Source organism: Pelecanus crispus, chromosome 1, assembly GCF_030463565.1.
Source record: "Pelecanus crispus isolate bPelCri1 chromosome 1, bPelCri1.pri, whole genome shotgun sequence".
NCBI lineage: Eukaryota > Metazoa > Chordata > Aves > Pelecaniformes > Pelecanidae > Pelecanus > Pelecanus crispus.
This window is the reverse complement of record NC_134643.1, coordinates 14,662,966-14,676,001: the sequence shown is the minus strand read 5'-3', so window position 1 is coordinate 14,676,001 and position 13,036 is coordinate 14,662,966. Positions and strand designations below refer to the sequence as shown.

At 43.0% G+C, this 13,036-nt stretch overlaps 2 protein-coding genes across 10 annotated transcripts in view; one reads left to right on the top strand and one right to left on the bottom strand.

Moving 5' to 3' along the window:
* SLC26A5 (solute carrier family 26 member 5) overlaps positions 1-1,847 on the top strand; it is a 42,246-nt gene extending 40,399 nt beyond the window's left edge. For all 8 annotated transcript variants that reach the window (XM_075715174.1, XM_075715198.1, XM_075715183.1 and 5 more), the window contains one exon: positions 3-1,847. In XM_075715174.1, the coding sequence (XP_075571289.1) occupies positions 3-145 (143 nt within the window). In that variant the 3' untranslated portion in view covers positions 146-1,847. The remainder of the gene's footprint in view (positions 1-2) is intronic.
* A 2,005-nt stretch (positions 1,848-3,852) lies between these two features.
* On the bottom strand, positions 3,853-13,030 carry PSMC2 (proteasome 26S subunit, ATPase 2). 2 transcript variants are annotated; one of them, XM_075715256.1, is made up of 12 exons: positions 12,907-13,030; positions 10,721-10,758; positions 9,411-9,492; positions 8,250-8,349; positions 7,778-7,909; positions 7,078-7,150; positions 6,839-6,934; positions 6,423-6,587; positions 5,819-5,906; positions 4,869-5,071; positions 4,225-4,321; positions 3,853-4,125 (listed from the first exon to the last, which is right to left on the bottom strand). In XM_075715256.1, exons 1-12 carry the CDS (start codon positions 12,974-12,976, stop codon positions 3,968-3,970), a joined length of 1,302 nt encoding a protein of 433 aa, XP_075571371.1. In that variant the 5' UTR covers positions 12,977-13,030; the 3' UTR covers positions 3,853-3,967. The 2 variants fall into 2 exon arrangements, with proteins under 2 accessions (XP_075571371.1, XP_075571363.1); XM_075715248.1 differs by lacking the exon at positions 12,907-13,030 and having other exon boundaries at positions 10,721-12,223.
* Between the last annotated feature and the right edge of the window lie 6 nt (positions 13,031-13,036).

The window sequence follows — 13,036 nt, the reverse complement described above, 5'->3', positions numbered from 1 at the left end:
AGGCCCTGTTATAAATGAGCTGACAAGACTGAATTTTTTTGATAACACTGTAACAAGAGAGTTGCTGTTTCACAGTATTCATGATGCTGTCCTTGCTTGCCAAGTGAAAGACAGGTCTGCTTCGCAGCCCAACTCTGACCTCTGAAGAGCGGCGTCGAGCAGAATGGAAGCCAGATTTATGCTGATGGAGACTCTTTCTGCATATTTAATTTGCACAGTTTAAAGAGAGCCTAAGGCTATTTGTATCTACGGGTATAGGGCGGTGCTGATTTTCTGTAGGAAGAGTAGATAAGGAATTGGAAGCCTTCGTGCTCTTGAATTTTTTCCTTCAATCAGGGTATAGCCTTCCAGTGACATACAAGCACAAAATTATGCAAGACAAGAAAATTCAGTGTATTCTGCTACGGTCGGAATCTGGTAGACAAGGTGACATTCCTATTCCTGTTGAGAAAATGGGCACTTTAACTCACTACGAGGTGCGATCTTGCAGGACATAACTGTTCTGCAATTGCAATGCACTGTACCAGTGTCTTTAAAGAACTTTCTTAGATTACTTTTAAAGCCTGATGTCAATATCTGCATACAACAGATTCATATAAATTGTAGTAATCTGCCAGCTGGATTAATGAATTCACACTGGTGGCATTTAGCTGCTACTCTTTTTAAACCTGGATGGTACAGTTGTTTTTTTTTTTTTTAATATTTAACCTGTCTCCACTATACTCAACTCTTCGTTGCCCCAACATTTTCACTCTAAGTGAACCTCAAATTAGAAACTCATTAATTATTACATCATCAATATGGTATGGTATTTTCACTGCCAAAAGCTAGTTACGCTTTCTAGAAAAGAATACAGTTGATTTTAAGCTAAAATTAGTTTAGCTTTAAAGTCGGAAGATGAAACTGGTTTAAGGCAGGAGTGAAGCCTATTAAAATTAAATTAAGAACTGATGCCCTATATGCAGTCTCTTTAAGCTGGAATAAAAACGTAGACAAGGTGTAAAGTCCCAGTGGTCCAAAAAGAAAAAAGAGAAGTACTTTTCTGTTGCCTGAGATATCTTCCTACCAGCAGTGCTGCTTCTGCCTCAGCTTTTAAGTGCTTTGAGAAACGGAATTCAGTAGAACTCAAAAATGTTACGTGTTTGGGGTTTTTAAAAGAAACAGTAGCGTGGGGTTTTTTCTGTTGTCTTCACAGCCTGGCTGCTATGGTACTGCTTAACTTCAGGTGTGAGATGAAAACCATGGAAATGTAATTCAAGCAAAAAGATAAAATCTGCAATGCCTGTATTTCTCTAACAACAACCACTACAAATCTGAGCAGAAGTAGGAACCGAGAAGTGTCTCTAGGTTATTTCGACAGCACAGGGGAAGTGGGGCATCAGTGACATTTCATTTAGCGCCCTGAAGTCAGAGGTCCGTGCATAAGGCAATTCAAACGACTTCCTCTCTTCTGAGTGTGGAACTTCATACCTTCATTTTGCTTCGAGTTCTGTTGCGATCAGGGCTCGCTTCGGGCAAATCAAGTTTCCCCAGAACCAGGGGCAGTCGGGGAAGATGTTTTCTTTCTGCAGACTCCCCTGCCAATAGGTAAAGGATGCTTTCTGCATCAGAAATTACTGCTTAGCTGGAGTTCTAAGGATGAATTGAATGCACATTAACACATGTGTGTGTTTGTTTAAACAACTTTTGGTACATTTTATAATGTTAATTAGTTTAAAAAGGCTTTGTATCTACATACAGTATATTTTTCTATTTTCAGCTTGCCGCAGCTTCAGTTTTTAACTATGTAGTCTCTTCAGTTCATGTCAAAATCCTGTCAACTTCTAAAATAAAGTGATGATCATGACTTGACAAAATTTTCCACTTTGTCTTGGTGAGGCTCTGTATGTGGGACAAGCCAAGGTCCCCGGACGCAAGCGGCTGTCGCCAGGGGGTGGGCCGGGAGGCGTTACCACCTCCACGCAGGTCCTCCCTGCTGCTTGGCTTCCCGCTCCTCACCCTCTGCACGAAGCGCTCTCCATGCCAGGCCTCACAATGACGCAATTAATGCTGTGTTTGCCACCCCGGCAGCAACAGCGCTGCAGCGCTGGACTAGAAGCCTTTGCCAAGAAGTCCCAGGCACCAGCCCGTGCAGCGCTAGCGCTGTGCAACCCCCTCCTGGGTACCACCAGCGCTGCTGGTAACCAGCTCATCCAGGAAAATAAAACCTGGCGGCTTTTCACTGGGCTCTTCCTGGGCTTTGCTGCCACCCGCTGAAGCACTGCTTCCTACTCGCCAGCCTGAGTTATCTACCGAAAAGTAAATGGCCTTCCTCCTCCCGTACCGATGAACAGGCTGCTAGCTAAAAATTTAAATCCTACCTTCGGCTTGTCAGCGCTGGATTAAACAAACCCACAGCCTTTAAACTCGTAGCAGGGCTTGTCTCCTTCCCCTCCCCAGTTTGTCTGCGTTGACAGGGTAGCGCCTCGACCCTCTCGCTGCTGCAGCCCCACCACAGCAAATGTCACCAGACAGCCTCAGTCCCATCTGATACCTCTTAATCATCAGAATCATATTCCTCTCCCCCTCCTTTTTTGCAAGAGTACGGATGCTAACTCGGGAGACCTGGTACGCTCAAAACTCTTTTTACATACTTCACTTATCCTTCCTAAGTAAAAGGTACACTTAATTTCAAGTGCTGCACTTGGTAAATAGAGAGATACTCTGTCAGCGCTGCTTTCTGAACCACTTTCCTCTCAGGCTCGAAATTAAAAAAAAAAAAATTCGTCCTATTAATAAACTTGCATCCCTCCCCAAAATGTTCTTACCCAAGTAACACATAACCGTTGAGATCAGTTTTTCAAGCAGGTGGGGGCAAAAACACGGGATTGCTTAAGTTTGTTTATTGAGATACTGATGCTAGCCAAAATCCTAACAAGGGCCATGTACTGCGTACACTCTTTCCCTATTTCTTCAAGCTCCTTTTCCCCCCCTACCGCCCTCCCGCCAACTATAATGCAACACTTGAAAAAGAGAAAAGGAAAGGCCATTGCTTTTCATGGACCAAAGCATCCAGCCCTACAGGAACATGCTGGATGAATGAAGAGCAGCCTTAATTTAATGCTGCCTGCTGGTAGCTCGCTACTGCCCAGGTGTCAGAGCATCAGGACCCATCAGGGCCACCCTCTGTGTGTTGTAGCATCTTCAGCAAGTAACGTGATGTATCGAAGTGCTCACTGGTGGCCTTAGACTGATGTCAAACTTTATTTTTTTTTTTTAGAGCAGGAACAGGAGAAAGGAATCTTCCTTCCCTCAGTGCTAAGAAACTACGCTTACTACTTCCTCCTTTTTGACCCACTTTGATTTTGTAAGAAATAAAGAATCTCAGCAAAAGGGATGAAGAAAACCACTGAAGGAAAAACCAAGTTATGATGGTACCAGAGCGTTCACTCAGGGAGAGAAAACATACCCCTTCACATCTTCCCTACGCTGGGCGATGACTCCGGCCACCAAGCACCTCACCTCAGCTCCGTACGCCTTCTCCTCAGCTCTTTTCCTGTGCAGTTCCCCAGAGTTTTCTGGGGCCACACCTACACCCTGGTGCCGAGCATCGCAAGCATTCCTGAGCACAGCCAGGAACACTGCAGTCACTTAGGGCTCTTGCAGCACTCCCGCAGCTGAGATGGTAAGTTTTGGGGTGCAAACAGTGACCAGGGATCTAAACTTTGGGTTTCTAACATTGCCCAGGTATCTGATTTAAAAATACCTCACTGGTTTAGGCTGTGTTACTAGAATCTGGCTGAGATTTTTTTTTTTCCTACGGCAGCAATACTCCACTAGTATAGAACCCGCTCATAATGAAGTCACACCTACTGTTTGGAATACCCCATTTATTTCTAGCTTCCAGGAACGACACATGAGTTACTACAGTTGGATTTTTGTTTCACAAAAAGTTTAACAACAGGAAGAGGAAAAACATGCCACGACATTAGTTGTAGGTCATGTAGCGGGGGGTAGCACTGAATTTCGCATACGATTTAATGACTTTGTTCACTGCTTCTAAGAAGTCTTTCTCTGTTGCAATTTTTCGACGTGCTCGGATAGCAAACATGCCTGCCTCCGTGCAAACACTGCGAATCTCAGCACCTTAGAAAGAAAGGGATAAGTGAATTCAACACTGACCACCAGTGGAGATGAAGCATACACAAAACTATTTAAAAAGAAAAAAAAGAACAATCAGCTTACCTGTGCTGTTAGGACACAGTCGAGCCAACAGCTCAAATCTTATATCTCTTTCAACACTCATCGAACGAGCATGTATCTTGAATATGTGAGTTCGCCCCTGAAAAAAGAGTGGAGGATAGAAGCGTTCATGCTGTGAAAGAGCTGATGACTCTCAGCACGCAGCTGTCCACACCCAGAGCGAGGGCAGACGGAAACCAAATCTTTCATTTGCTGCCCCAACTATAGTTTCCTAAGTCTGGACTAGCATGTTTAAGTGTTCATGATACTACATTAAGAACGTAACTTAAAAAAGAGCTTTAATGGCGGAAGTACCTCAGGAAATCTCTCTCAAAAGAGCCAAACAAAACACGTTCCAACTTCAGAACTAAATTGTGGATCTGGTTAAGGGATTCTTTATCTGTTGAGTTGGGAATATACAGTGAATATAGCTACTTACTGTGGCTTCTCAGCCAGGGATGGAATTTGTGCAGTGTGGGAAAACCTTTTTGGCACATCTTTAATCCCCCAAATTTCCATGCAGTTTCACGTAAGTTAAGAGTGCTGCTTTTGTTCATTCTCGTAAAATGCTTCCAGACAATAACACCCTAACTGAAGAAACACTCTGACATCAGAATATACTTAGCTGTGAAAGAAAGCATCCTCACCTCAAGATCAGGCAAGCTAAACTCTATCTTCCTATCCAACCTGCCAGGCCTCATCAGGGCTGGATCCAGAGTATCGGGTCTGTTTGTAGCCATCAGCACCTTGATGTTGCCTCGTGGGTCAAAACCATCCAACTGGTTGATCAGCTCCAGCATAGTACGCTGCACCTCATTGTCACCCCCAGCCCCATCATCAAAACGAGCACCTGGAGAAAGGAGACACGCGTGTTTCACAAAATGAGAGAGGGACCTTCACAGCAGGGAGGAGGTGTCACAGCTGCTGCAGAGAAGACATCTGGAAAAATAGTTTTAAATTACATACAAGTATTTGTGATGAGTTTAAAAAATGTGTGAAAGGGTTATTGGAAAATGACACATTTCAAAAAAAGAGTGGCGTTATCTGTCAGTTATGGTAAGCGATGTACTGCATCGGCAGTATGACAGGGCCTGTCTCCCTGCCTAGTAACCGGCCAAGCTGCTGAAATTTGTAAATGTTGTTTGTTTTGCCTCCCCTCAACCAAAAGCCCCCGCCCCGCCTTGTCGGTGTAAAAATTGTTCTGCTTTCAAAGGACCTACATAATTCCTTTGGGGGAAAAAAAAATCATTTAGTTTTCACGCAGTAATAAAGATTTAGTATGTAGTCCAGAAGCTGAAGGTGGTTTAAGTTAACAGTACTTTTTGCAAACACAATACAGAGATTCTTCACTGAAGTTTAAATAATCTGGCTGTTCCGAACATACAAAAATGACTTCTCATCTGGGCTAAATATGTTCAAATTATATAAACCACTTGATAGCTTCCCAGACATGGGACGCGCTGGTAGTCATCTTGCTTAGTAAGTATTTACAAGCACACTTCTTGAAATGCAGCAACCCAGATAAAGAATTACAACATGAAAAGAAAACCTGAAAAGTTCTCGTATGAGATTAGAGCTCTGCATACTACAAACATACCTCCAATGGCATCAATTTCATCAAAGAATATAAGACAAGCTTTTTTAGTTCTGGCCATTTCGAAGAGTTCACGAACCATTCGAGCTCCCTGAAAGCAAAAATCAGGATTTTGTTAAAGATTCAAGACACATGAAAAACTATCACCATTAAACTTTTCATGTTTCCTAACACTTCTAAGTTTCCAATGATAAAACTCTTTATTTGCACACACATATATATAACAGAACATTCATAAATCTTAAAGCAATTTATAAAGGGAGAGGCAAATTACTACTCTTAAAGTCAGAAGTACGGATGAAGTCATTTACCTCCGGGCCAAGTGAAAAATAAGTGGCAGAGTTGGGAACAGAATCCTAATCCTAGAATCCTCCCGAACCACAGAATAAACTCTGCACTACAAAATCCCTTTCATCAACAACCTGACAGTGCAGTTCAGGTCTCATAACCGATTGCCTGATCTGCAGAGATTTGTTTGACAGCTCCTCCCCTCTCCTTGTATCTCCAGCATGCAAGTACATTCATCCATCATATCCACTCTGGCGTCTGGTCCCCCCGACTGGAAATCTGCAAATCACTCCACGCTCCATCAAGTATTTGCTCTTACCTCTCCCACATACTTCTGCACCAATTCAGATCCAATTACTCTGATGAAGCAGGCATCGGTCCTGTTAGCAACAGCACGGGCACAAAGTGTTTTGCCTGTACCAGGTGGCCCAAACAAAAGTACTCCTTTGGGAGGCTCAATTCCAAGGTTAACGAATCTTTCAGGCTGTAATGGTGGGACACAGAAGGCAAGGTTATGCACAAATTAAAGATTATGTGCATCAAAGAGTATATGCAAATTAAGAAAATCATCAATGAAGAGCAATATAAACCAGGCTAGGCTGGATTTCACTCGTTAAAACTAGACCTCCTTTCATTTAGGTGTTTACATTCAGCTATGTTAGCTTTTCTTGTTTTTTCAAATGCTAACAGATGACCAGAATACTTTCAAAATAATGAAAATTTCAAATTACTTACATGAAGCAGAGGGGTTTCAACGACCTCTCTCAGCTTTTCAATCTGCTCTTTACAACCACCAACATCACTGTAAGTGACGTCTGGTTTTTCTTCTACCTGCACAACAGAAAGGTGAGCAAGCAGTTAACAGGTTGATGCTGGGTATCTCTCTAGGCTTTCAACAGCCCAGAACACAACTGAGCCAAAGTAATCAAAATTACAAGACAAAGCAATGCCATATAAGTAAAGGCAGTTCTCACTTGCATCATGGTGACTGTGGGATCAATCTTCGGAGGCAAGGGGATATGGATTTGATACTTGTTTCTGTCCACCCTAGTAAGAAAGCATAAAGACTATTATTTTAACGTCGGTTAATTAAACTGTCACATAGAAACTACTCTGTAAATTAGAAGCTTTATTCTTAAACTGTTCTTTTCTCTGGCATCAAGACAGCCCAGCCCTGAAAGCTAACAGTCAGATGGGCTAGAAACTGGAATTCCTTCTGCAGAGAAGTTTAAGGTTTCCAAAAATATTAATTCCAAAGTATTTTGAAAACTAAACTTGAAAATATTCCACAGAGCAAACGGGCAAAATATTGATTCTAAAAGTAACTGGTTTCACCTCCTCAGTGAACATTTCCCACAGCCGCTCCGTGTGTAACTGTGCAGGCTGCCAAAAAGGAAGCAGGCTACGGCAGGCTCCCCAAAAGCTGGGACTACTGGGACCCAAACGGAAAGGTTTCAGTCCATGACGCGTCGTTCTCATCAGAATGACATCAAAATGAAAGATTCCAGCACAGCATGCAGGTGAGTTACTGTCTTCCAACAGAAGACAATAGTGTTATAATTTCAACTACTGCAAAAATATGAAATTATAGTTGTTGACCTGTGAAACTAATGGATCAGATGAGAAAGTTACAGTCTCCAGAAAAACTCTGAAGAACGTGAAGATTTTGCTTACCCAACTCTCATGCCTTCTTCTATGTCAGTAGGTGCCACCTGGTCACTGAGATCCACCACGAATTTGGCAAACTGCTTGACATTGATAATGTACTTGGGATCCTCGGAGTCTGCATTGATTATCTTTGTACACCTAATACAGAACATACAATTAACACCACCAGGCAGACAAACTAACTGGCTTGCTATTTGTATAAGCATCAGGATGAGCGAGTCATATTTTCCAAGTACACTGAAATAGCTATTGCACTTGTGATTCTATTATTACAGCATTCTACAATAATTACAGGAATAAGTACAAGTATGAAGTACGCAATATGTCATCAAAAAAAGCTCCTTTTTGACACAATGGTAAAAAGCACTTTCAATATGCACAACATGTGAACCTTATTTTTGAAAAAAGTCTACACATAAGCTATAAATCACATTTTTACAGTATGCAGCTCCACTGCAAAGAGGAAGAGTGCACCCACCTTGCAACCTGTAATGGTTGCTCGCTTTGGAGAGTTTGCTTATCTGCAGCCAGATCCCAAAGGGCAGGCGGAGCCAGGCCAGTGTCGGATTCCTTGATTCCTGTGTACAACACAGACAAGCTGAGGAGGAAGCAGTTATCTGGTACACCAGCAATCGTTTCCACAAGAAGAACCTTACACATAAGCCTGCAGGAAACTTTTTGAGATCTCTAAAACACACACACACACACATTCACCCCCTTTGATGGACTTCCTAAAAAACAAGTTTTCTAAAGAAATGAGGCGTATATGACTGTGCCAGCTAAACATGCAAATACCAGTCTAGCCATCCTCTCATACAATTTTGCAATGTGTGGACGATGACAATGAAGCTTGATAGAGAGATAAGATATAAGCATATTTCTAAAAGTTTCAGAAAAGGAGTGAAACCCTTCACCGAGGGAAAGCTTTAGTGCAAGATATCAGAAGCTAAGGGACTCAACACAGAAGAAAAACCTTATAAATCTTCCAAAACACAGATATAAAAAGTACCACCTCCATGATGTATTTGAAAGAATCAAGGATTTTACTGGAAAAGAGAAACTGCGGTCTTCCTGGCAGAACTGAGGGCCACTGGAGGATTAGCAACAGGGCAACAAACATACGTCAGTGAAACAAACAAAGAAAAATTAGGGAACAAATTAATTTTTATTGTAACTGCCATAACTCACCAGCTGATTTTAAACAGTAACTGCTCTGATACACTCTTCTTCATTATACAAGGACTGGTACCGCTACTGAACGTTAATACGTTGGGTTTTTGCAGGCTGTGGAAGTTCACTCACTACTCAAATGCAGCTTGACACAAATCACAACAAATTGTCTAGTGGCAGAAAGGGGCATTTGTTTCATGCCACCGCAATATATAAAAATTACAGTTTTGAATAAAGATGTGTTAAACTACAGAATTACATAATCATATGTACATATTAGTCCTGCCCAGTCAAAAAGGCCATCACCTACAAAGCAAAAATCTCACATTACCAAATATAGAAATGTATTCTTTTGAGAAAAATAACAATAATAAACCAATGCAGAGGTTGTTTAAAATCAGCTTCTCAAAACACTCATTTTGGTACATGTGGCTCTTCTATTGAAAGTTATCTTAAGAAAGAAAGGTACCAGTGAGCTCATTGATTTTCTTAAGTAGTTGTTGAATATCATCTTCTACTTGCTTGATCTGCCTTGAGTATGTGCTCTGGCCCTGAAAAAGAAATATCACGTAGCTTTCATAACTTAAATTATTTTCTATTTAGGAAAAAATGCCAATAGCTGCTGAGCATCAAGATGTTCAATAGACTGTCTTGGTATTAACAGCCAACTATTGATCACAGCCAAAAAAGACAGTATTAACTTCCAGTAACAACATTTCTGTTCACAAAAACAGAGTGCAGCTACACACAATTGACCAATTGTGCAAGTGGAAATTCTTCACATTTGTAAACTTCAAGGATTTGTTTCTCTTTTAAATCTATTCAGCCTTATTTTTTTAAACCTTTTTTTCGCTAAAGTTTAAAAAAGACTTAGTAAAAATCATATATAGACAGAATTCTGTATACATATGTGAAAATCATCTGTACAAGTGCTTTAACTACCTTACCCAATCTTTCTATCATCCACACAAGATAGCAGAAAGACCATGGGGCAAACCAGAAGCTAGATTCTTGCTTGTAATAAAACACTCTACTGTCTTGCCCTGCCTAACACAGCCAGATCTGGATCTGGATTTCCTTTACAGGAATCTGAACCTCCTTCGTATCAAACTTGGCAACAAAAAAGAAGGTGCAGTGGGCGCAAGCCATATTTCAGAGCTTTGTAAAGGAGTCTCAGTGTTAACAAAATTCAGACTTCTGGCAAACATATCCAACATATGCTAAGCTGCAAGTTTCATTTTTCAAGAGTTCTTTCACAGACCCACTCTGCTTTCTGGTGGAGAGGGGCGATTTGCATTTTAAGCCTTATTGACCATGGAAAACGGCTCTCAAGATTATATCCTTTTTGGCAAGGTCCGTGTATCCTTCACTAATAGTTTTTTCACATTATGGCTAAAAGCAAGTAAATTTGATGGGAGAAGGGGTCTTAAAGTTATTGTCTTTATACAAGAAAATCAGTTAGTGAAAAAGCCCTAGTAAAGCCCTAGCTGTTAGACCCCATGACAATCAGCTACAAAACAAAACTAGAAAAAAAAAACCCCAAACCCAAGCTTCATTACTTTCAAGCTAACAAACCTACTGGATTATTTTTGGGGTTGTGGGTTGGGTCTGGGGCTTTCTTGTTGGAAGGCAGAAAGGGAGAAAAGATTTTGGCAGGAGAGAAAAACATTAGAAGCAGATTTACTAACTACTCACTAACTACACTCCCTCCACTCTTGCATTCTATTCCTAACAGGACTTGCTTTTTTTCTTTAACACTTGTATATGTATGCTACTTACGTATGTTTTCAGCAAGGCAATATCTCCTTCATCCAGAGCTGAAACAAGGCAGGAAAGATTTAAGCTTCCAATTTTAAAAACAAAACCAGCAGTATCAATTCTGCTTCTAAAAGATGAAAACATATACTTTAAAGGGATTCTTTTGAGTTTCTACTTTTTCACTAAACCAAAGCAGAACAAAAAAGTATCAGACATTCAAGAAAAACAAAATACAGTCTCCAGCTACTCTCTTCAGTCCAAAAATCTGTGCCACCCAGAGCTCACAGCAAGCAAGCTACTTAATCTTTGCCTCGCTCAGAGTAGCTTACCGACCTATGAGTGTACAGAGAAGGAACTGCACATATCAAAACTTCACCTTCTTAACTTCTTGTTTCTTAATGTTTAAGAAAATATCAATGAAAAACTGTCACCACGTTCCACCAGTGATGTGTCTCTTCCAAAACGCCCGGTGTAAGCAGGGAACAGCAACCAAATCTAAGCTGGTCTCTATAACAAAAACCTACCATAAACTACTAAAGCAGCCTGGAATCAATAACTGATACAATGCTGAGTTTTAATACTATAAAACGGACAACATGGGAATGGTCGGACTAGACGAGATAGAGTCTGGTCCAATGTCCCTTCTCCAACAGGAAGGTCTACGAACAGTGCAAATCCATAGTGAGCTCCCACTCCCAGGTCACGTGTTGTTACTAACAGCCTTAAAAATCTCCTTACGTGAATATTTCTGCCAGTTTTTTGAATCCCTGTAAACTTTCAACAACTTTCAGCAGAATATGCAGGAAGGAATTCCCCGAATTAAACCAGCACCGTGCTTCCTTTTACTTGACTTAAACTTGGAATCTAAAAATTGTACTTGGGCCTCAGAACTTAGAAAAATGTAACTCTCTATTACTGTCATCCCCTATTTACTTCCATATCACTTGTCATTTAACAGACCTTTAACATTCCTCCAAAAGCTATCTCTTTTCCTGACCAAACAACAGTCTTCACCTTAAGCATCCCCGGCCCTCTGTTTTTCTCTTTTGTAATGCCACTGTATCTTTTTTCAATAGGGGGAGCCCAAACCACACAGTATTGAAGATCTGGGTGCAGTGTGTATTATATAGTATTTTGAGAGGATTTTTTTTGTGTGTTGACCCTTATTTCTTTCCTGATTATTTGTACTACCCCTCGATTTTTTGATAGCTACTAAACACCATGTTGTTATAATTAAAAAAATCTTTCTCAAGTGGGAGTACAAAGTCCATCACCAATTACATATAGTATTGATTGTGTCTCTAGATGCATCATTTAATATTTCCTAGCATGAAATAAAAAGGCAAACAAAATTCAAACGCGAGGAGCAACCGGCAATTTTCACACCCTTTGCCACCTCGCTCTCTCCTCCTTCCGCTGAATTACTTATCAAAGTGGCAATGCGCAGGGTCCGACAGCCGCCTCCACAGGACTCCGCCAACGAAGAAAAAGGAATCACCATGGTTTATTAGACTGATCTTTTAACTAATCAATTAAGCCACAACAGGCCCTTTATTTCGCCAAGAGCAGTTGAAGCTTTTAGGAGCCTTCTGGGAGAGAACCTGGGAGAGCCCCGGAGCCCGGGCGGCACCGGGCGGGTCCCGGCCCCGCAGGCCCCGCAGGCCCCCCAGGCCCCGGTGCTGTGCCCACCCCCCATGGATCCCGCCCCGCGCCGCCCAGGCACGTCCCCCGCACGGGCAGCAGCTTCGCGGACCCGATTTTCCTCCGTTTTCCCTCAGAATCTTTCAGAAACAGACCGATGTTCACGTTTGCGCCCGCAGCCCGCCCCCCGTCAGGGCCGCAGAGGCGGCACCGGCCGAGCCCGCGCTCCGGACCGGGGGGGCCGCTCCGGGGGTGGGGACCGCAGCGCCACGAACCGCCCCACAGGGATTTTTAAGGGTTTGGGGTTTTTTTTCCCTCCAGCCGTGCTCCCTCAACCCCGCCGCTCCCGGCCCCGAAATGGCCGCCGGCAGCACCGCCCCGCCCCGGTGCCCCGCGCCCGGCCGCGGCCGAGGCGTTGCTCGGGGAGTTTCCCCGCCACGAACACGGGGAGCACAACCGGGAGAGGGATCGCGGGGCGCTGCCGGTTCCACCGCCCGTTGCCGTGGTAACGGCTAGTGGGCCCGGGGGAGGCGGCAGGGCCGGGCCGCCGCCGCATCGCCTCTCACCGCGGATGGGTTTATCCTCCTTCTCCTCCTCCTTGGTCTTCCTCTGGTCGGCGCCCAGGTAGTCCGGCATCCTGACGGCCCCCAGCCCGCGGCCCGCCCTGCCCCGGATGCGTTACGCAGCACCACCGGA

What these genes read in the sequence shown, in the direction of transcription:
- PSMC2 (XM_075715248.1), bottom strand. Translation starts at nt 10,843, where the DNA reads ATGTTTTCATCTTTTAGAAGCAGAATTGATACTGCTGGTTTTGTTTTT. An exon ending in GAAAATCAATGAGCTCACTG is followed by an intron (nt 8,350 to 9,410) that starts GTACCTTTCTTT and finishes TGTTGTACACAG; the next exon opens with GAATCAAGGAATCCGACACT. An exon ending in GAAGAAGGCATGAGAGTTGG is followed by an intron (nt 7,151 to 7,777) that starts GTAAGCAAAATC and finishes CTTTCTTACTAG; the next exon opens with GGTGGACAGAAACAAGTATC.